The sequence below is a fragment of the Marmota flaviventris genome, chromosome X (assembly GCF_047511675.1).
Source record: "Marmota flaviventris isolate mMarFla1 chromosome X, mMarFla1.hap1, whole genome shotgun sequence".
Taxonomy (NCBI): Eukaryota; Metazoa; Chordata; class Mammalia; order Rodentia; family Sciuridae; genus Marmota; species Marmota flaviventris.
In genome coordinates, this window is record NC_092518.1 from 17,806,056 (window position 1) to 17,826,737 (window position 20,682).

General features: G+C 36.4%; 1 protein-coding gene across 2 annotated transcripts in view; it reads right to left on the reverse strand.

Annotated features, from left to right (window-relative positions):
* Window positions 1-5,652: 5,652 nt before the first annotated feature.
* Apoo (apolipoprotein O) overlaps window positions 5,653-20,682 on the reverse strand; it is a 53,352-nt gene continuing 38,322 nt past the window's right edge. Inside the window, exons 8-9 of one of the 2 annotated variants that reach the window (XM_027927461.2) lie at window positions 10,012-10,077; window positions 5,653-5,907 (exon numbers count right to left, since the gene is read on the reverse strand). In XM_027927461.2, coding sequence (XP_027783262.1) covers window positions 10,042-10,077 — 36 coding nt within the window. In that variant the 3' untranslated portion in view covers window positions 5,653-5,907; window positions 10,012-10,041. The remainder of the gene's footprint in view (window positions 5,908-10,011; window positions 10,078-20,682) is intronic. The other variant, XM_027927462.2, reaches the window with a different exon arrangement.

Here is a 20,682-nt window from a genome sequence, read left to right on the forward strand (position 1 = left end):
GCAAGTGTTCCACCACTGAGCTACAATTCCAGCTCAAGTCCCATTTATTTTTAACTGATATATAAAAACATAAAAGTTGTACATATTTATGGGATACCATGTGACATTCTGATATATGTGTCTAATGCTTAAGCCAGGGTAAACATATCTCCTCAAGTATTTATCATTTTTCTTTTTTAACATTCACCATTTAAAAAAATATTTTTTAGTTGTCAATGGACTTTTATTTATTTATATGTGGTGCTGGGAATCAAACCCAGGGCCTCGCACATGCTAGGTAAGTGCTCTACCACTGAGCCACAACCCCAGACCTGATTCACCATTTCTTTATAGTGAAAACATTCAAATTCCTATTTTTTAGTTTTTTGAAATATATGGTACCTGTTATCTCTAGTCACCCTACTGTACAATAGCACACCAGAATTTCTTGCTCCTATCTAACTCTAACTCAATACCCATTGATCAACCTTCCCCCAGGTGCTAAAGCCATCTTAAAAACCCATTTCCTCTTATCTTCCTGGGGTTCCAGGAGAAACTAATGTATATATAATTCAGACACTACCATTACCTGAGTGCTATTTTCTCAAAACTTAGAAGAGATATGAAAGATAAATTTAGATGGCTAATACTTAGAAGCTGATGTTTTCCCTGTAGTGAACAAAACATTTAAGATCATTCTCCTGATGATACACAAATTTGGGGTCACTCCTAGTAAAATCTCAGTATTATATCATCTAAGCATTTGAAGGATTCACTATGACTATTTCTGAGTGTGGGAAGCAGTTTTTCAATTCCATATTTTTCTCCATCATTCACTCATTCATTCATTTGGTGTTGGGGATTGAATCCAAGGATGGCATACCACTGAGCTACACCCACAGCCTATTTATTTATTCATTTATTTACATCCATAGCTTGCTTATTTATTGCTTGCTTATTTATTTGTTTGTTTATTTATTTATTGGTACTGGGGATTGGACCAAGGGGCATTTAACCAATGAGCAACATCCCCAGCCCGTTTTTTAATATTTTGAGACAGGATCTTCAAAGTTGCTTAAGGCTTCACTAAATTGCTGAGGCTGGTTTTGAACTTGTCATCCTCCTGCCTCAGCCTCCTGAGCCACTGGGATTATAGATGTGTGCCACACATCCAGCTTTTTAATTTTTTTTTATTTTTATTTTTTAATTTTGAGTCAAGATCTCCCCAAATTGCTTAGAGCCTCGATAAGTTTCTGAGGCTGGCCTTGAATTTGCATTCCTCCTGCCTCAGCCTGCTGAGTCCCTGGGATTATAGGTGAGCATCACTGCACCTAGCTTTTTTTCTATCTTTGCCTTTTACCTTTTCTTCTGTCTTCTACAATGCCATCAATAGGGCAGCATTGGAGGGGGAGATTTACAAGGTTGTTTTTTTTTTCCTTTTTCCTTCTTTCTTAAGATTCTGGGGATGGAATCAAGAGCCTCATATTTGCTAGGCAAGCACTCTACCACTGAGCTACTCCACCAGTCCTATAAGGACTTTGATTAAGGTTATTTCAGTTTGAGGTAGCCAGGGAGAAGAGTCACTCCCTTGGCTATTCTTTTGTCTTTCAGAGTTCAGCAGCAAAGCACTACACTTGATTAAGAAAATAAAAGCCCCTAAATATGAGACATAGGTGATTTATTCAGTATGTCAAAGGAACAAAATGTGAAGTGAAATGCTTGCTTATAAAAACAAACTTTTCTTTCATCCAGAAATTTCCTTGGCCATAATTTCATAAACATAAATAAGACTGAACTTCAGTCACATCTGGAGTTTGACCTGATTGTACCTTTACTCCTGTGTGCTGGCTAATTACTGATCTGAAACATGAATAGAAGGATATTAGACAGGAGGTTTACAGAGTGAAAACCAATACCTTAACCAAGTTTCTTTCAACCCACGGTGAACAAAATCATTATTTCAAATATTTGCCTTTAATGAAAATTAAGCTTGAAAGAGAATTTAGTTCCACAAATATAATGCTGATCCCCTCAAAATTGTTTTTGCATTAGACTTGGTGAACTAAAAATTGATAACTTTCATACTCATGGTTTATTAGTCAGTTTATACAATAGGAATGAATACTGCTGGCCACAAAGAAAAGTGTTCTCTAAATATTTAGCTTTTCTCAAACGATAAGTGCAAGGTGCATTCATTAAACATGACAATGACAACAAAAGTCCCATCTATTTTCTCAGAAGTCAAGGATTCTAAATTATAGTTTCACACTCATAAAAATCAGTAATACTCACTACATGGCCTAATTTTAACATTCATTGACTTCCTGTTTGACCTCTAGTAAGTCCTATTTTTAACACCTGTATATGCAAAACACACATTTCACCTATGCTTTGGATTTTCTTTGGGGTATTTACATAATTGATTTATTCATTAGGGTTAGGTGCTCTGCATTATGTGGGCCACTACTGGGCTGGGTACCAGCATTGCACTTGGAACAAAAGCTGCTGACCCACAGGCCTAGACACCTCTACCCTAAACTCTGGGTGGTACTGTCAGTCAGCTCAACTGGCTCTGGGTTCTGCTATGTACTACTGCTTAGCTTTTGTCTCAAGGTGTGATAAAGGTGGTAAGATTGGTGAAGGCATTCTTTAGTATTCCTAATCCTTTCTTTCCTCTGGTTGAAGCAGAGGAAAATCTTGATGTTGTTTGTTTGTTTGGTATCAGGTATCGATCCCAGGGGCGCTTAACCACTGAGCTACATTCCCAGCCATTTTTATCTTTTATTTTGAAACATGATCTCACCAAGTTGCTTAGGGCCTTGCTAAATTGCTAAAGCTGGCTTTGAACTTGCAATCCTCCTGACTCGGCCTCCCAAGCCTCTGGGATTGTAGGCATGCACCGCCGCCCCTGAACCAATCTTGATTTTTTACAAAGCACTCTTTCTTGGGAATCTGTCATCACAGAACAAACCAAACCACATTTATCTCTTCAGAGGAGTTTAAGTCAATTTGTAAGGTAGATAACATTCCCTCCAGAGTCCCTGAAGTTCTTCAAATAGAACTACAGAACTATGTTGATTATGTTGCAGATAAAGTAGATGGAGAGTCATGGTTTTTATTATAAGGAGATATGACCATAAAAGATGGAATAAGAAGTATAACAGTAGATAGAAGTATCTTGGGACAGAAAAAGAATAACAAGAATAAAGCTGGCGGCTGGGACTGTAGCTCAGTGGTAGAGTGCTTGCCTATCATGTGGGAGTCACTGGGTTCGATCCTCAGCATCATATAAAAATAATATAAAGGTTATTGTGTCCAAAATTTAAAAAATGCTTAAAAAAAGAATAAAACTGGGCATGATAACCCATGCATGTAGTCCCAGCAACTCAGGAGGCCAGCCTCAGGAATACAGTGATATCCTGGCTAAAAATAAAAAATAAAAAGGGATGGGCATGGTGGCACATTCCTGTAATCCCAGTAGCTCAGAAAGCTGAAGCAGAAGGATTGCAACTTCAAAGCTGGCCTAGGCAACTTAGTGAGGCCCTGTCTCTAAATAAAAATTTAAAAAAGGGCTGGGGATGTGGCTCAGTTGTTGTGCCCCTGGGTTCAATCCCTGGCACCAAAAATTAAAAAAAAATTAAAAATAAAAAATTAAAAGGGCTGGAGATGTAGCCCAGTGTAAAGCACACCTTGGCCCATTCCCTAGCACCCCAAACAAATAAAGTACAAATGTACCGAATTCAGGAATAAGGCAAGAGAGGAGAGAGAGAAAATGGCACTTTGAAAGTATAAAGAATTGGAGAAACACTTTAGGGACTTAAGTACTTATTTTTTTGGTGCATTATATGGGCCACTACTCAGGCCATTGAACTCAGGGCCTTGTGCATGCTGTCTATGCTCCCCCACGGAGCTACATCCTTAGCCTCCAAATATGCATTTGTTTTTTGTTTTGGTACTGGGGATTGAACCCAGGGGTACTTAACCATTGAACCATATCCCCAGCCCTTTTTGTATATTTTATTTAGAGACAGGGTCTCATTAAATTGCTTAGGGCCTTGCTAAGTTGTTGAGGCTGGCTTTGAACTCACAATCCTTCTGCCTTAGCCTCCCAAGCCACTAGGATTACAGGCGTGCACCACCATTCCCAACCCCAAATATGCATATTTTATATTCCCTATAGTTTAATATACATAGGAGGCATGGAAAGTATTAAATATAAAAAGAAAGCTGCACTTGAATACAAACAACCAGGAAAAGATCTTTGGGCCACCATCCATAAATCAAAAATAGTTCAAAGGGTAACTAAGCTATCTGTGTTGGTAGATAATTCCTCTGCTGTACTAAACACAGATCAAACAATAGTAGAGCTTGGTGATACCTAACCCCACCACCAAATGGAGGAGTTAAGAGGTTTCAAAAAAACATTTCAATAGTGACTGAAGGATTAGCAATGAGAAGTAATATTGTATATTAAGGAGGCACTCAAATACCTATTGATTAATCATCTCCAGAGCATGCTGAGGTATAGGCCATTTCTTCTTAATATTCTATAGATCAAGCAACCTCAATGAAGAAACTCATGGAATTTCCACTTTGCAGAGTGACAGAACCCTAAGACAAATGGAGAAAGCATATTTATAATTTAGGCACAGCTTTAATATATTTGTATGATTTGTCCAGTAACACAAAAAAGTAAGATTTCTGGGTGACTAGGATTATCCCATGTACAACTTTGCTTTAGCTCATTGAATTCAGTAACAATACCAGCTGTGTTCCTGCCATTTTGGTTCTATTAAAAGTATTTAATACTAATACATGCATTTCTATTTGTGCATGGCTATCTTCCCAACCATTATCGATTCTGGAAGATCAACAATTAGGAATTATACTGAAGACAAGCATCAAAGGCTTACAGTTTCCAAAACAGTCTAAAATTTGGAAATTTTAAATTCTCTCATATTGCCCTTGCCATCCTTCCTGGCTAGTTGACAACTCAAAAAAAGAGACTCCTGCTGATCCTTGCTCTAGGAATAGAGAAATCCATCTGTGGTGCATTCAAGGGCCACAAAGTGGGAGGACACAAGCTATACAAAGAGCTGATACACATAGCCACATCCCCATTCATCCACTGGCAGAGCACATATACTACTTCATTATGAATTTCACTTCCATTCAAGATCTGGAAGATCTGTATAAACTGGGAGATGACAGTCACAACAAGGGTTACTATTACAGTTTTCTTCTGTTATGTCTTCTAATTAGTACAGGCATACTGTGTTACTTATTGTTCCTTGTGTTGGTTTTTTCTTCTTCCACATTTTTTATTGGTGTTTTGTAGTTGCATATATTGATGGGATCTGTTGTTACATATTCATACATCCATACAATATAACAATATAATTTGGCCAATATCACTCCCCAGCATTTCCTTGTGTTGATTTTTAAAGCACTGTCTCTTACCTAGAGTCCCTCTCCTCGGCCCTCCTTTGGGTTTGGGGAATCAAACTCTGCAGACTGCTATCTGCTACTGTCCAAAGAAGAGTTAATGTTGTCTTTAGCAAACAACATGCATACACACAGAAACATGCACCACGCACACTAACTATGCATATATGTGAATACAAGATATGCTTAAACTATCAATGATATCGGTAAAGAAAGCAGGACACCTTTTTTTTAATTTGGATTTTAATTATGTACATAAATAGTGACATGAGAATAAGAGTTCTAAGGCTTGTACATTATCTCCAGGTAAAAGGATTTCAGCTTAGTCCACTTGTAGTATGGCATTACCCAAGATAATGAAAAGGCCTACTATAGATTTTCCTGAAGAAGAAGGCCAGTTTACTATATTCAATACTGACTTCTCTGCCATTTTTCTGTAGAAATACTGATTTACTGTCTGGAGTTTCCACTGTTTACCTACAACTAAAAGAAAAAAAAAGAAAAACATAAGCAAACTGTGCCAGAAAAAAATGACTCTAAAATTTAATATTTTGAAATTATGAAACCACATAAAATATTATGTTATTATTACATGACCTTAAGGATCACGAGCCAGAGAAAACCGTAATTATTCTCATTTCACAAATGAACACTCAGATTCTCAACTGGCTGTGTCTCTATGCATAATTAAACAGACAAATGGATGAATATGAAGTAGAGGCCTAAATGGCACAGCACACACCATACCTCTCTCTCCCTCTAAAGATCAAACAACTACATTTCCATGTATCTGCTGGAGGAGAGAATATTATCCTCAGTTAGATATATACCTCTCCTCATATCACCTCATCATTGTCTTTCAGAATGAAACATGTGATTTCAAAGACATGTCAAAGCCAAACTGAGTCTTCTCCAGATTGTTTTTTTTCCTTGTATGTAATGAATACAAAGAAGTAACTGGAGATTTATAAATATTTTATTGTTTTTGAAATTCTGGGAATTGAACCATACACATGCTAGGCAAGCACTCTACCACTGCACTACATCCTCAAAACCAATATTTTAGAGGCCAGTGAATATTCACTTGATCATTTAATACAAACCCCCAAAATTGTAAGTTAAACATATAGACCACTAACATCTTTTCTATGTCAATTTATTAATCTGTTTTTGGCTTCTCTAAGAATTTGATACATTTACTACATTGTTAAACTCTAAAAACTGGAAACAACCTATATTAACAAGGATTAAGCAGACCACAATAGTAATCCAGACTAGGAAATCATTAAATAAATAAAAAGGGAATGAGGCCAGGTACAGTGCCATACACCTGTAATCCCAGCCATTCAGGAGGCTGAGGCAGGAGGATTGCAAGTTCAAAGCCAGCCTCGGCAACTTAGAGAGACCCTGTCTCAAAATTTAAAAAAAAAAAAGGGAGGGAGGATATTAAATTTTTTAAAAAGTGGGCTCAGTGGTATGCATTCAAACCCCATTACCAAAGAGAAAAATAAAAACAAAAAAGAAAAAAAGAAGGAATGAGATGGATCTATAACTATGACAATAAACTATGTACATAATATATTAAGTAAAAAAAAGTAGGGTCATTCATTCATTCAACATAGCTAAACATACTACCATCTATGAAGTATTCTTACCAAAAAATGGAACCTAATATGGTTAAGTCTTTGGATCTAATTATCTATTTATGGGAAATAGAAGAAAAGAACCAAGGGGCTGGGGCTGGGGCTCAGTGGTAGAGTTGTGCCTAACATGTGTGAGGCACTGGGTTCGATTCTCAGCACCGCATATAAATAAATAAAATAAAGGTCCATTGATAACTAAACAATAAAGAAAAGAAAAGAGCCAAGAAACAATGGAGTGACAGTAAATGGATGTATTCAATCACAGCCAGAACATGGTAAATTCTAAAGGACAAATAAACCAGGTTTTCAATGAAAAAAATGGTAAAGGATTAATGAGGCAGAGAGAACCATCACAATTTAAAAGTTATACTCCATGTATGTAGAATATGTCAAAATGCACCCTACTGTCATGTATATCTAAAAAGAATTTAAAAAGAAAGTTAATGGGTAATATCAGTACCAACTAAAAAAGAGACTTAAGTCAAGCACAAGGGGCAGACCTTTTTTGAATCCTGGTTCAAACAAACTACAAAAATGTTATTAATGAGTCAGGTGCAGTGGCATATGCCTGTAATCCCAGTGATCTGGGAAGCTAAAGAAGGAAGACAACAAGTTTGAGGCTAGCCTCAGCAACTCAGCAAGACCATGTCACAAAATAAAATATAAAAAAGGGCTGGGCATGTAGCTCAGTGGTAGAGTACCCCTAGATTCAAAATTCCCACTACCAAAACAAAAATTTATTAATGAGACAATCATGGAAATTTGTACACTGATTAGGTATTAGATGGTACTCAGGAATTACTGTTAATTTCTTTACTTGTCATAATACAATTATGATTATGATCTCATTTTGTCAAAAAAAACAAAAGCATGCATGTATGCATATATATGTATTTATATAAACATGCGTACGTACACACATACACATATATTATATATAAACTAAAAAGTACAAAATGATACTAAAATTATGAACCAAAATTACCTCTTGGAAAGGAATAAAGATAAGAAAAGCTTTGAAAATATTTATGTGGGACTGGGGATGCAGCTCAGTGGTACAGCATTTGCCTAGCAAGTGTAAACTGTGGGTTTGATCCCAAAGGAAAAAAATCTGATTAGTTTATAAAAGAAAACGCATACTATTTGCAGAAAATTTTAAAAATACAGAAAGTTACAAAAAACTTAAAATTCATCCCACTACCTGAAAGATACATGCTTTAATTTCCTGCTATATATAAATTGAAAGAGGAACTGGATTTGTTTTCTATGACCCAAAGCAGGATTAGTACCATTGCATAGGAGTCAGAGGAGACTTCACTTAGTAAAAGAAATAGCTTCCTAAACATTAGAACTGTCCAAAGACAGCTGTGCTGTCTGGTGTTTCCTATCAGTAGAGGTGTAAAAGGGAGAACACACAGGGTTATAAGGAATTCTGCTTGAGGCTTAGGTTGGGTCAGTACTCCCTCAAATTTTAAGTTTATATGACTTTCTGGCTCTCTACAAATATGGAAATAGCTTGAAGAAAAAAAACCTAAAATTCATCATTCTCATGAATTTTAAATAGTAACCATAATTTTCAATAAATATAATACAAAAGTTTAAGAAATTTTCTGATTATATGGGCTGGAGATATAGCTCAGTGGTAGAGGCCTGGGGATCAAACCCCAGAACCACACATGTGTGCGCATGTGCATGCACACATAGACACACACACACAAAAAAAATTTCTCATTATAAAAGGAAATTCATATTCATTGCAGAAAATATTAAAAATACAGAAAAGCTGTAAAGAATATAAAAATAATCCTACTACCTGAAAGATGCACACTTAAATTTTTTATGTATCATGGTCTAACAATGTAACATATTACCATTTTCTTTTCTCCACTGAATAATAATTGTACATATACTCCCATGCAAACACATATATTTTTGAAACAGAATAATATTCCTCTTTATGAATATACCATAATTAAACTATTTTCTAGGTTGTTTACAAATTCAATATAATCAAACTATCAGGATATCATAAGAGCTATTGTAAAATTTTTTAATATATACACAAAGTAATAATATAAATAGTGTTTTTGTACTTAGCAGGTGTTTGATAAGTAAATATTGATTAAAAAATGAAAATAGGGACTTAAGATAAAAAATCACACTTATTTTCTGCCTTCATCTGATAAACCTTAAGTTTATCTAGCCTCAGATTATTTAATCTTCAAAGAAAATGATTATGCCTAATAATAAAGAAAGAATAAAGAACTTCCTATGTCACTTAATATTGCTACATAATCTTGAGCTTCCCTACAATAGTAATGTACTTAATAAATGTTTACTGAATTAGTATTAGGTGAATCCAAGTATGCTTATTATAAGAAAGGGCTGTTTGAAAAAATAAACTAAAAAAAATATGGGCATTTTTTGACTGTTTGAAATGGATTTGTAGTTGGGCACTGTGGCACATGCCTACAATCTCAGTGACTTAAGAGGCTAGAGCAGGAGGATTGCAAGTTCAAGGCTATCTCAGCAACTTAGCCAGACTCTGTCTCAAAATAAAAACTAAAAAAAGGATTGGGAATCTACCTCAGTGGTAAAGCATCCCTAGGTTCAATCCCAAGCCAAAAAAAAGAAAGAAAGAAAGAAAGGCAGGCAGGCAATAGATTCATAGATAAATCCCAACTCTGTGGTTCTAGATTGTCCTAAAACAAACAAACAAACAAACAAAAAAAAAAAAAAAAAAAAAAAAAAAACCCAGGTGCTCCTCAGGAACAAATGAAGTTAAGTCATGGCACCTAAGCTCAGAAATTAAAGATGGAAAAAATAAGCCCTATGTTTTCCACATAAGGTAAAAATTGCTATAATATATTAAATTAATTAAAAAGAAATCATTTCAGCTGGCCTGAACAATGCCAAAAATAACCAGAAATTTCTTGTTCTTTACCTGATTAAAATGGGCAGAACATGGAGTTTTCTACTTATTTCCAGGTGAATTCTTCACATTTCCTGGCTTGTAAAACAAAAGTGAAAGCTTTAATGCAGTTTGAAAAGTAATAGAGAAACTCCTCAAAGTGTTTTTTTCAGTATTTGGCTGAATACAAACATTAAGTGTCATTATTTTCTTGAGGGGTATCAAGCCATTTTTTTGAAGGGCTCGAGGAAATCAAAGAGGGCTGAGGAGGACAATGAGATCCCAAATTCTCAGCCGGACTTGCAGTCACTGACCATTAAATATCATAATGCAAAGTGACCCATTTCTCAGTAAACTGAAGGATTACTAGGGCTCCCTGAGGGCCCTGCTGTAGAAAGTAACTTAGGCACAAAGAGCAGTAAATAAAGCTCCATTAATCTCCATTATGCAGATTCAGCCAAACAGTTGATTCTATAAAAAAATCAAATCAATAGTGAAAAGATTTTGTATTTCCTGAAAGATTTAGATTTACTTCATACCACTGAAAGATTTAGATTTACTTCATGCCACTGTCATTGCTGGAGAAGGCTTTATACCTGTGGGAGGGCTTCCTGTAGGTACTCCGTCCCTGCATTAGCCACCATAGGGGCCAATTCACCAAACACACTTAAACTGAAAGGTTTAAAAATAGACCACACCCAGTCTGCCTGGCCACCACCCAAGAACACATAACTAGGTCATATCATCCATGAGAAGTGGTGGAGGAAAGTTTCTAGTGGGAAAGGTTAATATGCTAAATGTTTAAGGCCTTAATTTCTTTCCTATATGTTTTTAAAACTTTAATTCTGAAATCTTGTGAATAAAACCTACTTGACAATAGTCAAGCTTCCTTCCACGAGCTGGCAGTCTGAAAATCTCTAGGCTGCTGCTGAGCATGCAATGGGGCTGTGCCCCTTTGGTCTGGACTTTGCACAGTTCTCCTGGGGGCCTTCTTTCAGAGGTATTCATGGTGAAGCTGGGGTGGGGGTGCATAAGAAAGCAGGAACACCCAACTGACCCTGTAATTTCAGGGTATAGTTTCGAAGCAACTTTGTGGCTTCCTGGAGTGATTGAGAACTGGTCTATAAGTATTGCTTTATATCCACTGTTGCAGCATGATTAACAGTGTCCGCTTTCAATCTCAATAGTATCCTACTTTGGATGATAAATTATATTATCACCTTATCTATACACCATATTCAATTGATGATGGAATTCTGGGGAACAAGGCCATATGCACTGCTTGATGGTTCAACATATAATACTCAGATTTACTTAATGCTCTGAACAGAGCTCTACAGGACCCAGCACCTCTCTGTTTTCTTGTCCTCTCTCTTCCTTCTCCAGAGCCACTCCCAACCCTAGCCCCTACGTGTGCACACACGTGAACACACACGCGTACACACACACCACACCACAGCCCAAGGCCTTTTTGCCATTGTTCAAACTTGCCAACCTCCTTCCTGGACATGACTTTTGTACAATGTATCCCTTGGATACATTGGAGTGGTCAATCTCAATTTTTGCCTGGATAAATGCAATTTGTCCTTTGGGTCAAGGATTTCTTCATGACCTGCCTTTCAACTGAGACCCTTTTATTCACTTTCATAGCAACCATGTCCTTCTTGATTTGTAAAATTACTTCCTTCATGTTTGAATCCTCCATTAATCTATAAGCTTCATGAGGACATACTATCCCTGGGGCCTCCTAGCATAGAGTATTAAAATCTTTGGTGAATAAACAAATGGAGCAGGGTAGAACCTGGAGATATGATGAATATTTTAAAAGTATGGGTATGTGATTCATGAAGAAGACATAAAAAGAGGCTTATGAAGGTGAGGAAGAGAACCATGGCTAACAACTGGGTCTGACATGAAAACAATGTGATTCTATATTCAGTTAAATATATTTAGGTCTCAATTAACATAATGCTTGCCAATACGTCTAATGATATTCTTTGATATTCTACTATCTATTCCCAGTATCTCAATCTCCAAAAATAATATGCTAAATTTAAAGTGTTTTAATCTTTTAGACAATAAGAAAATAAGCACACAGAACATTCTTCTGATTAAGGAAAACAACTCTGCTGCTAGGAAAATTTTCTTGTTTGGTTAATGTATTACTTATAGAACAATAAAACATGAGAGTCAAATATCTACTAAAAACGGATTGAGCCCATCCACCTACCCTATTACAAATCAGACCTCTCCTGGCAGAGACTGCCAATGACCTCACAGAAAATAACATTCTGACTTCAAACAGCAGTTTGTGATTTAGCACAAGCCACAAATCTTTTTTTTTTTCATTTTCAGACAGAAATTGTTTTAAAATATTTTATAATTCATTTTCCATATAATATAATTTTAATACATACTTGGTTTTGGTTTTTAAAAATTATTTTTTAGTTGTAGTTGGATACAATACCTTTATTTTATTTATTTTTATGTGGTGCTGGGGATTGAACCCAGGGCCTCACATGTGCCAGGCAAGTACTCTATTACTGAGCCACACCCCAGCCCCTCTGGTTTTGGTTTTTAAATTTATCTTCTTACTACATCCATGAACATGAATAACAATTTCTGTTAACAAAACTGAACCTTTTTTTAAAAAATCAAAATATTGATTTCTAATTAGTATACACTGCCATATGAAGAGGGTTTGCAAGGCAAATCTTTGAGATATAGCAGCCTACTGAAATATTTTAGTCCCTCATCCACCAGTTGAGTTATTTTCATCAATAACAATTCCTCTGAAATGCAGTTTCTTCACTCATAGAATGGGGATATTAATAGACTCTGCCTGAGCAAAAAGCATTGTACCCAGGTCAAGTACCTACCACATAGCAATTCTAGTTCACTGGAATGTGGTAAGCAGAACAATACTTCTGCAAGATGTCTGTGTCCTCTAATTCTAGAACCTGAGACCACACTACCTTACATGACAAAGGGAAATTGAAGCTGCTTTAGAATTAAGGTTGCTAGTCAGTTGCCCTTAAAAATGGGGAGATTATCTTGAATCCTCTGGGTGGGCCCACTCAAATCTTAAGAGTTAGTAGGGTCTAACAAAGGAGGCACAAGAAGGAGTCAGAGAGAAGGGGCTTGAAAAGGACTTGGTCTGCTGTTGCTAGCCTCAAAAATGGAAGAAGGCTGTGAGGCAATGCTTCTAGAAGCTGGGAGAGCCTCGGCTGCCAGCCTGCAAAACAGACCTTGATTTTATAGCTGCAAGGAACTGAATTCTGTCAACAACATAAATGAGCAGGAAATTCTCCTCTAGGGCCTCCAGAAAGGAATGCGACCCTGCTGACACCTTGATTTATTATTGGACTTCTGACCTACAGAGCTGAGGTGATAAATTTGTATTACATTCAGGCTGAAAATTTATAGCCATTTATTCAGAAGCAATAGGAAACAAAAATAATTATATAAGGCTTCTTGACTGAGGTGTATAAGCCATATGATTCCAGTTTCTCCCAACAGACTATCTTCTCGGACAAATGCAAAATTATGCAGTGTATATAAGTGGTGATTAATGGATATCAAGTGCTAAAGTCCATTCATTTTATATGCTCCTCATCTGGATAAGCTCCTTTAATCCTCAAAACAGCACAGGAGACACTATCCCTATTTCTCAGAGGGCTAAAGTAATTTCCCAAGGTTTCAAGGCTAGGATGACGTAGAGGCCTAGAGGGAGTCTGGTACTTTTGCTCAAGTCTACCCTCTTAGCCACCAGGCCATGTTACATTCTGCCAGCTAATCTTCTCTGGTACCAAAAGCATATACTTTACTCAAGAGATGATTACCCTCCACCCCTCACATTTTCTAGCTTTTTATTTTACTAAGGATATTTTTAAAAAATATATAAAAATCATGGCCTAGTACTTTCATTTATTAGAATTTAGATTTATAAGAAAGGTACAAATTCAGAACAAATTTGGCTTTATGGAGAACCTACCATTTGTCCTAACTTTAAAAAAAAATTATAGTGGTAAGAACATTTAACATGAAATCTACCCTCTTAGCAGATTTTTTTTTCTTTTGCAGTGCTAGAGATTGAACCCAGGGCCTCATGTATGCTGGGCAAGCACACTACTGCTGAGCTTCATCCCCAGCCCTTAATATACTTTTAAATGTATGATACAGGATTGTCCTCTAAAGGCACAGTGTTGTATAGCACATCTCTAGAACTTATTCATCTTGTTTGACTGAAACATTGTACCCATTGATTAGCAACTCCCCATTTCTCCCTCCCCCAGGCCCTGGTAAATATCTTTCTATTATCTGTTTCTATGAGCTTACAATTTTAGATACCTCACAATAGTGGAATCATGCAGTATTTGTCCTCCTATTACTGGTTTATTTCAAATACAAATATTTTAAGATCACATACCTTTCTTTTAGCTAAACTGTCCAGTGTGTTGAGAGAACTGAGGAATTTGGAATAGAGGAAGAAAAAGCAGGGCATGTTTACTCAGGGTGGTGGTTGTTGCTTCCCTTTCATTTTCCTGCTGAGCTAGCAAAGGACTGAATAAAACTATTAAAAGCTCAGCTTTAGAAATTCTGCTCAGTTTTCATGCTGGGAACAGGTTTATGTATCTGTATGTGTTTTCCTGCCCTTTAAATAATTAGTTATTCTTGGCCTTTAACAGTCATTCCAGAATTCTTTGAAAGTAATTTGTTGCATTGTTTAAAAGCCTAGTGACGAACTAAAGTATGACATTTACTGAGACATGGCATTGTTTTTAGCTCATTATAAAACAACTCCAAAAGAGCCATCTGTGATACTAAGGACTGACACCTACAACTAGCCTCCAACTCTGATACTCAGATCTTAGGCTAGACTATTCTGAAAAGTTTTCAGATTAGCAATGGACAATCAATAAGTATTATATCCATGCTTATTTTAAGCTCCTAGAGTAAAAGAGTGAAACCACAATACAGAAGATCAATAAAACAACTTTTGATTATCATCAGAAGAAAACTGAAAAGACAAACCCCAAATTTAGGAAACCTCTGTAAATATGTAGTCAAAAATATTGATATCTAGGAAAAAATAAAGAATTCCTTATAAGTCAATAAGAAAGGGATAAACAACCCATACAAAATAATGGCCAAAAGACATAAACAGGCATTTCAAGAAGAAACTAATAAATATGTGGAAAAATATTCAATCTCATTAGTAACCAAGAACATGTAAATGAAAACCACAATGAGAAATATTAGGAACATTCTGACATGCCAGGTAGTGAGGAAACTATCCCAGACAATTTGAGTCATGTTCAAAAGGACTCAGAGCCAACTACCACTACAAAATGGGACAATTTGAAGTTTAATAAAGATAAGAATTTCAAAGCATTTGAAATCATCAAATATTTCTAAATCTACAAATTCATAATGATACTTAAAAAACTAATTGGTGACCTTCTGAGGATGAGAGGAAAGTGATTCACTATTTTGAATTTGGATTACTTATAAGAGAAAAAATCAAGTATTTATTCTATTTTCCTATATAAACTATGAACTGGGCAACTAAACAGTAGATGGAAGGAAGGGGTTCCTTATCAAAATATTACAGCTAATATGTGAAAATGAAATGATAGAGTAGAACATCACCATTTTCCAACCCCCATGATTCAATGAGTCTTGGTACTGGGTTATCAAAAAGGCAAACCAAAAACAAGACTTATGTGCCTACATAAACCTACAGCCTTGCCAAAGGATCAGAAATGAACCAGCTCAAGCAGCCTCATGATGCAGCTGCCCATTTTCAGGAAATATAGAGAACATGTTAACTGCACCTTAAGTGTATAATCAGCAAAACCCAAACTGCTAAAAACTCTATAGGCTAAACGTGCTATGTTTTTTTAAAATTTGATTTATTTTATTCATTTTAGTTGTTGACAAACTTTTATTTATATATGGTGCTGAGAATCGAACCCAGTGCCTCAGACATTCAAGGCAAGTGCTCTACCACTGAGCCACAACCCCAGCCCCAAACATGCTATGTTTTTTTAAATTTTTGTTTTGGTTTTTTGCAGTACTAGAGTTTCAACCAGGGGCATGCTGCCACTGAGCTATACCCACAGCCCTTTTTATTTTATTTTTTTATTTTCAGACAAAGTCTCGCTAAGTTGCTGAGGCTGGCATTAAACTTTTGATCCTCCTGCTTCAGCCTCCCAAGTCACTAGGATTATAAGCTTGAGTCACTGCACCAGGGTACCAGATTCTTTTAATAATTAAACTGTAATGAAAATTTTAAAAAAGGAGGAAAACCTTTAGATGAAGACCTCAAAAGAAAAGAAGTTAATTAAAAGGCATAGAAGTAAAAACTAATGGGCAAGACTAAAGTGACAGGGATGGGTACTTAAGTAAGAAAGTCCTAAACAAAGACAAAGCTATTACAATAAAAGTCAGGAGAGCAGTGATTTTTGGAGGAAAGGAAAGGTCTTCCTGAAATGAGCTACATGGAGGAATTGTGGGGGGCTGGCAAAGTTCCTTTTTTTATTGCCTTAGACAATGGCTTACAAGGATGTCTACCTTTTAATAATTCACTTAGTTACCCCAAATTTAAAAGCTTAGGAAAGCCCATTATTGGGGCTGAGGGATATGTAGAAGGATATAGGCAGCCAGGACAAAATGGCGAATGAGGAAGTCAGGGGCAGGTGTAGACCAAAGAAACAAGAAGAAGGTCCTCCAATGAGGTCAACATCCTGGTTGGTGAAAAGTGCTCATGGACACAAGTAGGGGACGATCCAATAGACATACTAAAATACACAAGTGGACATGTAGAACACCAATGAACAATAGAGAGAAGAGCATGGACAGGAGAGAAGATTTTTAAAAAAAAAGAAGAATTAGAGAGACCATAAAAAGAACAATCCAAAACTTTTCTTATGGGCCCCAAGCTCTGGGGCCCCTTCTCTTCAGAGAAGTCTGTTGCTGTCACTTGCTATCTCTGTATCCTGTTCTTTAATTCTTTGCTGAATGAAGACAACAAGCCCAAGAACCCTAGACAGTAACAAGGCAACAAGGGAAATTTGAATATAAGCCATATATTAGATAATATATATATCAACAACAAAATGTTAACTTTCTTGAGTATGATAATGGTATTGTGATTATATAAGTAACTCTTCATGTTGTTTGGAAGTACATGCTGAATTAGACATAGGTGGAAAATACAATGATATCTACAACTAACTTTCAAATGGTTCCAAAAAAGAATACATAGTACGTGTATGAGAGCACTATGCAAATGTAACAAATGCTAATTTGTGAATCTAAATGAGCAGCATATTCATTGTACTAGTCCTGTAACTGACCTAGTTTTGAAACTTTTTCAAAATAAAAAATGGGGAATAAAGTAATACCATATGTGCACACACACACACATCCACAATGAAAAACTATTTTAAAGTCACCAGACTGGCAAAAAGTGGAAACAACCATTTGGCATCATGTAGAAAAACTGAAGATGAGCACATCCTAGGAAGCAGCAATCAGAAATACTGGACTAGAAAAACTCACAGATCATAAAGTAGGTACAGAAATGCTCACAGCTGTATGTTGTAAAAACATTATGTTGAAAGTCACCCAACTAGCCATCAACATGGGGTATTTTCCCAGAAATACCCTATGTGTGTACAGTACCCTATGTAAGTTACAGTAGTGAGAAATGAACAAACTAGTGCCATATATAGTCCATAAACATAATGTTAAGGGAATGTTAAGGCAAATAAATACAGAAAGGCTCCTTTGAGATAAACCACACACACACACACACACACACACACACACACACACACACACACATATATATGCATACACAAACACATATTTGGTACATTTATATTATAAAGGCAAAAGACAAGCAAGCTAAACCATGGTGTTTTAGAATATATACATATGTGGTTAAACAAAAAGAAAAGTTTAAAGAGAAACAAGGAAATGAAATTACAAAATTCCAGATAGTTGTTGCCCCTGGGAAGACAGAGGGGCCCCATGGAAGACTGGGAAGGCATTGGCAATTTCCTATTTTCAAAGGTAGATAGATGGTTTTCATATGTGTGGTCATTACATTATTGAATTTTAACCTGTATACATGTTATATATTCTTTAATAGAAAACATAAAAAAAAAAACCTTAGACCATACAATGACAGTATTTCTGGACACCCCTATTTTTGCTTCACAGTTTGAACAGAAGCCATTTTAGCTGAAGCAAATGAAATCTCTTAAATGACCAATGACTGAAACGAAAGACTGAAAGACATTCTCATCAAAACTACTGGTAGAAGACATAGGTCAAACATTTAGAATCAGTTAGAAGGGAAGTGGCTGAGCAGCATAATGCCAGACTTGTTTTTGGGTACTTGAGAGTACTATGATCACATGGGAAATAATACAATTAAGAACTGAAACATCATTCATAATATTTAAAATTTTAGGGCCCTGTTTTAAACATAATGTCCACAAGCTTCTTTGCATATAACCCAAGGGATGTATATCTGTTATATCATTAGAGTAATAAACAATTATAAATTAGAAAATACTTCATTGAGACTATAATTAAACTTGACTTGAAAACCAACTTCCAAACAAGCCAAGAAACAAACAAAAGTCCCCCCTCATGAAGTGTCCCCTAACTCCCTTCAAAGAGCCTTTCCTCTGGCACTTTATCATGTTTTGCCTTGTATTTTGGTTGTACACTTTATCTCTTTTACTAGATTATAGATTATGTATGTGTGTATATATATACACACACACATACATACACTTTTAAATTACTTGATATTCTATGAAGAAAATGTACTCTGCCCAGGGCCTCCAAATATTCCTGTGCCAGGGGAATTTGAATCTTTGTTCTCATTAACAAAATAAAAAAGCCATAAAATCTATGAAACCCAACAAGGCACTGGGGGCGGGGATATGTCACCAAACCCCAAAGGTACTTCCTTATCAAATAATTTCTGAAACCTACGTATATCGATTCTTAGGGCTTTCTGATATTTTTCATTTCAAACTTGTAAATGTTTAACAAGCCATTCAACATAAATTTTATTGCCTTCTACCGAGAACAAACAGCTGTCAGGAAAATTATGCCTTCAGGGTAAACAAATAGGACAACATTTTAAGTTCTCATAGACTCTGAAGAGGACAAAGGTAGAAAAGACTGGAAAGAAAAAAATGCACACCAATCTTGAGCTAATTAGAAATCTTTACCACCCCACTCCCAGCAGACTCGCATAGAAATCTGAGTAGCATTAATCACCACATAATGCTGGCCTGTTTAATTTGTGTTCCAACCACAATCCTGCCAGCACTGGCTGAATTCTCCCAGCAGTCAGAGAAAGCTGCTTGCAAGAGGCCCTCACTTTAGCCTTGATGTGCGTGCACAGCTGCAGGCACTACAGTGAGGCTTAGAGGCTACTGGGGGATCCCCTCTGGCTTTGGTGTGTCATAGTCTGCGGTCACAACACAGCCAGCACTAGGAATTGAGACTGATTTAGTCTCACTTTCCACATTTCTTTCTAGGGCTGTGGATAGTTTTCCTGATATTTTATTTCCTTTCCCATATAAAAATCTGGTGTGGACTTGTTAATGAATTTTTTTTAAATAGGAAAGAAAGTATCCAAAGAAAATGTCAGAGAAATGAAAATAAAACTGTGTTTATTTTTTAAAAGGGATTGCCAGAGTACACTTGATACTAATATAGAACTTCCTACTCGAGAGCTAGCTTAAAAAAGGCTCAAGAAGGCCTCATTCCTTTAGAAACCACCAATGTAAAAATTAATCTTGGGATTTCATTTGGCTGAGTGTGTGTCCAGTGACTCAGGAGGCTGAGGCAGAAGGATAACAAGTTCAAAGCCAGCCTCAGCAACTCAATGAGGCCCCAAGCAACAGCAAGATCTGGTTTCAAAATAAAAGGTCTGGAGATGTAGCTCAGTAGCTGAGCGCCCCTGGGTTCAATCTGATACCAAAACAAACATAAATAAAAATAAAAGGGAATAGGGATGTAGCTGAGTGGTTAAATACACCTGGGTTCAACCCACAGTTCAAAAAAAGGGGGGGGGGATGGGAGAGACTCATTCTTTTACAAACTACGAGTGTAAAAATTAATCTTAATTAATCTTAAGACTTCACTGGGCTGGGTATGGTGATGTACACCTGTAATCCCAGTGACTCTGGAAGCTGAAGCAGGAGGATGGCAAGTTTGAGGTCAGCTTCAGCAATTTAGCAAGGCCCTAGGCAACTTAGTGAAACCCTGTCTCAAAATAAAAAGGGCTGAGGATATTGGCTCTGTGGTTAAGTGCCTCTGGGTTCAATCCCTGCTACCAAAAAAAAAAAAAAAAGTTCACTGGAAGATTATTTATGTATACAATGAATGCTATAATTTACTTTTATTTGTATATGTGTATGAGTATGTGAACCCAGGAGTGTTTTGCCTCTGAGTTATATCTCTAGTCCTTTTTTTAATTTTATTTTATTTTGAGAACGGGTCTCAATAAATTGCCCAGGCTGGCCTTGAACTGTGATCCTCCTGCCTTAGCCTCTCAAGTAGCTAGGATTATAGGTGTATGCCACTGAGCTTAGTCTATAATTTGCTCTGTAATGTTACTTTGCACATTCTAGCTCAAAATTCTGAATTTTGAGACAGCTGTGCTAG